The sequence below is a fragment of the Tupaia chinensis genome, unplaced genomic scaffold (genome assembly GCF_000334495.1).
Source record: "Tupaia chinensis unplaced genomic scaffold, TupChi_1.0 Scaffold000037_9, whole genome shotgun sequence".
NCBI lineage: Eukaryota > Metazoa > Chordata > Mammalia > Scandentia > Tupaiidae > Tupaia > Tupaia belangeri.
This window is the reverse complement of record NW_006159492.1, coordinates 485,586-490,566: the sequence shown is the minus strand read 5'-3', so window position 1 is coordinate 490,566 and position 4,981 is coordinate 485,586. Positions and strand designations below refer to the sequence as shown.

At 47.2% G+C, this 4,981-nt stretch overlaps 1 protein-coding gene across 1 annotated transcript in view; it reads left to right on the top strand.

Annotated features, from left to right (window-relative positions):
* Positions 1 to 4,731, top strand: part of KCNA4 (potassium voltage-gated channel subfamily A member 4) — a 6,627-nt gene extending 1,896 nt beyond the window's left edge. Inside the window, exons 2-3 of the mRNA XM_006140656.1 lie at positions 1,606 to 1,710; positions 1,969 to 4,731. Of these exons, the coding sequence (XP_006140718.1) occupies positions 1,606 to 1,710; positions 1,969 to 3,527 (1,664 nt within the window). The 3' untranslated portion in view covers positions 3,528 to 4,731. The remainder of the gene's footprint in view (positions 1 to 1,605; positions 1,711 to 1,968) is intronic.
* Positions 4,732 to 4,981: the final 250 nt, after the last annotated feature.

The window sequence follows — 4,981 nt, the reverse complement described above, 5'->3', positions numbered from 1 at the left end:
GGAATGCCAGGTATGGGGAGCAGACTGGGGCTGTGATAAATATGTGATCAAGAAGTGAAAGGCTGGAATTAAAGGTGGGCAGAAAGAGAGAGACAGAGGGCAGGGGGAAAGGAGAGACACAGAAGTAGAGAGGGGGAGAAAAGGGAGGACTAGGGGGTGGGAGGTGTGGATTGAATCATAGGGGAGCAGAGTGTGGCAGACTGAAAACACTGTCCACACCAACTGGGATTTGAACAGTAAGGAGAGAGTCCCTTGGGAAGCGTGTTGGAAAACCACTGAAGTGAATATGGAGGACACGCAGGAGAGAAGATGTTTATTAGACACGTGGAAACTGGGGTTAACTCCTAAGCTGTGGGTGGTAGGGAGTGTTCAGGAATCTGGGAACAGAAAATCAAGGACTTGCTTCAGAGAGCCAGGGAAGGCCAATTTAGTGCAGACCTTCGGTGAGCATCGGATCGTCGTGAAGTCCTCCTGTTCTGTCTTCCCCTCCTTCGGACGGTGGCACAAGGATGTCCACGTTTGCTGATGGGTAGATAGCGGTACGACCATGGATTACCGTCACGCTATTCATAACTGCTAGTGCGTGCTGCCAGTCATTACGTACAAGCCACCGGGCTAGCCTGTCAACACCCATTACCTCATTTAATCCTTACAAACGTGTGACAGACAAGGCTGTACTATTACCTACGCCTTATAGATGGAAGTGACCGAAAGTTATTCAAATGGTGGAGCCTGCCTTAAACAAAACTGCTTCCCTCCCCCCCCCTCAACTGCCACCCTAACTTCCCGAAGGGCATTTAATTCAGAAACATGTTATGAGTGGACATTTTTACAAATGTCTTGAGATCAAGGAATGATGGAGACAGCTGTAAGGTAACAGCATGGTGTTTGCGGAATGAAGACGATGGCAGTGATAGTTAAGACCTGGCATTGGTGAAGGGGAAGGGGAAACCAAGAGCCATGTGGCTCGAGAGCGGAGCAGCAAAGATAATTGAGTTGCCATGAAAATAGACTGAGCTGAAACCCTAACCAAAGAAAGAAAGGCGGGTGTTTACTAAGAAGGAGCTTTAAGACCAGACTGCCTTAGACGCTTGGGAGTGTCTGGGCACTTGGTATGCCGTGGGATTTGCTAGAGGACAGGGAAGGAAGAGTGTGTGATGTGCAACGCTCACTCTGCCCTTGATGATCTGCCGTCTCTTGACTTTCCCGTGTTGTGTCCCGTCCTTTCCAGGTGAAGAGTTTTTTTTTAGCTGAGGATGCTCTGCACGTCCTCAACTTCTATGGAGACCTCAGAGCTGGTGTTGCCTCTGCTGGCACTTCACCCTGCACCTTCTCTACCTCCCAAGGGCTTTGCGTCTGTCTGTAGCTCGGCCTTGCTCCTGGGCCCAGGACTCCTTTGATGAACCCAAGGGGAGAGCCTGGAGAATCTTCCTGATAGACTTTGAGCAGCAATGGCTGGATGCTCTTCAAGCCACATTTTCACAGGGGTCAGGCTGTCACTAGAAGGCAAATGCTAAGACTAAAGGCTTATTTGCATTTTATTTAAATTTGATGGACTGAGCTTTGGACAATTTCCATGGCAGAAAAATCTATTTCATTTTTTAGGCACAACGGCTGGCCGTCAGATACTCGCTGCCTTTGAATCTGGCAGCATCGGGCAACCATACCCTCGACAACTTTCCAAATTTGAACACCAGCCGGAAAACCTAGGTATCTGGGAGACCCCAGCGTTCTCTGAGCTCAGCTCCAGCACGAGGCTATTGGTGGCCAGCAGCCTTCGCTCTAGAGAGCAATGCTGGATCCCCGGGAAGAAAGAGCATGGGGTGTGCTGATTTAAAAACAGAAAATGCAAACTTGGACTGAAAATATCCTTCGTCTTCCAAGCAATCTGCTGAAGGGTTCCAAACTTACCTTAATTTGGTGAGAAAAGAAGCTGCCCTATTTTTCTTCTTCTTCTACAACTGGAAGCAGCCATTCCCCCGAGCCACCACCATGGAGGTGGCGATGGTGAGTGCGGTTCTTACACCGACCTGCTGCCACAGGACGACGGCGGCGGGGGCTACAGCTCGGTCCGCTACAGTGACTGCTGCGAACGCGTGGTGATCAACGTGTCCGGACTGCGGTTCGAGACCCAGATGAAGACTCTGGCCCAGTTTCCGGAGACTCTGCTGGGCGACCCCGAGAAGAGGACTCAATACTTCGACCCTTTGCGCAACGAGTACTTTTTCGACAGGAACCGACCCAGCTTCGATGCTATCTTGTATTATTACCAATCCGGAGGCCGCCTGAAGAGGCCGGTCAATGTCCCCTGTGACATCTTCACCGAGGAGGTGAAGTTCTACCAGCTGGGAGAGGAGGCCCTGCTCAAGTTCCGGGAGGATGAAGGCTTCGTGCGGGAGGAGGAGGACAGGGCCCTGCCGGAGAACGAGTTCAAAAAGCAGATTTGGCTGCTCTTCGAATACCCGGAGAGCTCCAGTCCCGCCAGGGGCATCGCCATCGTGTCCGTCCTGGTCATCTTAATCTCCATCGTCATCTTTTGCCTGGAAACCTTGCCCGAGTTCCGGGACGACAGGGATCTGGTGATGGCGCTGAGCACCGGCGGGCATGGTGGGTTTTCCAATGACACCTCGGCCCCCCACCCGGAGAGCTCGGGGCACACGATATTCAACGACCCCTTCTTCATCGTGGAGACAGTCTGTATCGTGTGGTTCTCCTTCGAGTTTGTGGTTCGCTGCTTTGCTTGTCCCAGCCAAGCACTCTTCTTCAAAAACATCATGAACACCATTGACATCGTCTCCATTTTGCCTTACTTCATCACCCTGGGCACCGACCTGGCCCAGCAGCAGGGGGGCGGCAACGGCCAGCAGCAGCAGGCCATGTCCTTCGCCATCCTCAGGATCATCCGCCTGGTCCGGGTCTTCCGCATCTTCAAGCTCTCCAGGCATTCCAAAGGCCTGCAGATCCTGGGGCACACGCTCCGAGCCAGCATGCGCGAGCTGGGCCTGCTCATCTTCTTCCTCTTCATCGGGGTCATCCTCTTCTCCAGCGCCGTGTACTTCGCAGAGGCGGATGAGCCCACGACCCATTTCCAAAGCATCCCAGATGCGTTTTGGTGGGCCGTGGTGACCATGACAACCGTGGGCTACGGGGACATGAAGCCCATCACCGTGGGGGGCAAGATCGTGGGGTCCCTGTGTGCCATTGCAGGTGTGTTAACCATCGCTTTGCCAGTGCCAGTGATTGTCTCTAACTTTAATTATTTCTACCACAGAGAGACGGAAAACGAGGAGCAGACGCAGCTGACCCAGAATGCAGTCAGCTGTCCGTACCTCCCCTCTAATTTGCTCAAGAAGTTTCGGAGCTCCACTTCTTCCTCCTTGGGGGACAAGTCAGAGTACCTAGAGATGGAAGAAGGGGTTAAGGAATCTCTGTGTGCAAAAGAGGAGAAGTGTCAGGGCAAGGGAGACGACAGTGAGACAGACAAAAACAACTGCTCTAACGCGAAGGCGGTGGAGACCGACGTGTGAATCGCTTTCTTTACCTGCCACTGTCCTGCCCCCTGCCCCCCAGCATCTCCAAATATATTTACGCATTGAGAGTGCCGGTCATGAAATGAAATATGCAAATGAGTCCAACACATACAGTAGTACGCCGTTTAATGGTTATACCTGGCATCGTTGTTACTAAACTTGTATTACATATCAAATACATGATACATCTCGGAGAAGAGGGAGACTTACATAGGAGCAAATCTATCTTTATATTTTTTATTAGAACGAAAGAATTTTGCACAATAACCGGAAACGATGTTAACAGTGAAGATAATCCCGCAGAGAATGTGTGTGTGTGTGTGTGTGTGTGTGTGCGCGCGCGGTGTGTGTATGTGTAAGTAAATTGTCAACATTGTTAGTACTTGTGCAGTGATGGGAAAAGTTGGCATTTTGAAGTATTTACTATGTAAGAATTAATGAATTTGAGCAGTCATTTCTCAGTGCTTTAATAGCATCTCATATGTCTTTGGATTCTGTAGTTGTTTTTTTAAAAAAATTGTAAGAATTACTGTGTAGGAAAAAAAGAAAGTAAATTATTTAATAGAATATAGGTCACGATTTTATCTTGGATTTAATTAAAGTTTATTTTTAACTGGAAATTAACTTTTGGGAAGGCTGCAGAGGCCTTTAGAAATTGATTATATTTTATTATTAATTTGGGGAAGAGGTGATAGCAACTGCCTAATATGGAAGAAATGAAGTCAGAGGAAATGTAACAAGGTTTGCTCACAGGTAACAGGACTGGAATGTTTTTTTTTTTTTTTTTCCTTTGCACTACTTTGTATGCTGGAGATTGAGAGACTTCATACTGTGAATGTTTACTAGTGTAACAGTTCAATGACAATCATTGGAAGAATGATTTCTTAGTCTGATTTTATTGTTCTCTTCTTTTTTTGTGTGAGACTCTAATGACCATGCAGATAACAACACACGATTCTCTCCTCTTAAAATCTAAATAACCAGTCTACAAAGACAGTATGAAGAAGTAAAATTTAGCGATGGAATCTTTTGAAATTGGTCTGTTCCAGTGATGCTCCTGAAACCATACTATTTTAAATCTTCTTCTGCCTTTTAAATCCAGAATAATTTAACCAAAGTTAATGCATGCACTGAAAGAATTCTGGAAGAAATAAGATGCCCAGCAGCTACAGTGATATGGCTTAAATCTTTTTATTAAATGTGCAACACAAATGCTAGATTTATTAAGTTTTTTTTTTTTTTCCGCAGCAATATAAGAGCAGAATGTGGGGACTTACCTCAGATTTTAGCCTTCTCTTTGCTAAAATGGCTATAGCAAAGCATTGTGTCAAAATATTTGGTTTCAACATCACCATTATTATCATCTTTATTAAAGTAATTTATGGCACATAGAACTACATTTAACTCATTAAACAAAAGGAGAATGTGAGGTAACAACCAGTGATTAGCCT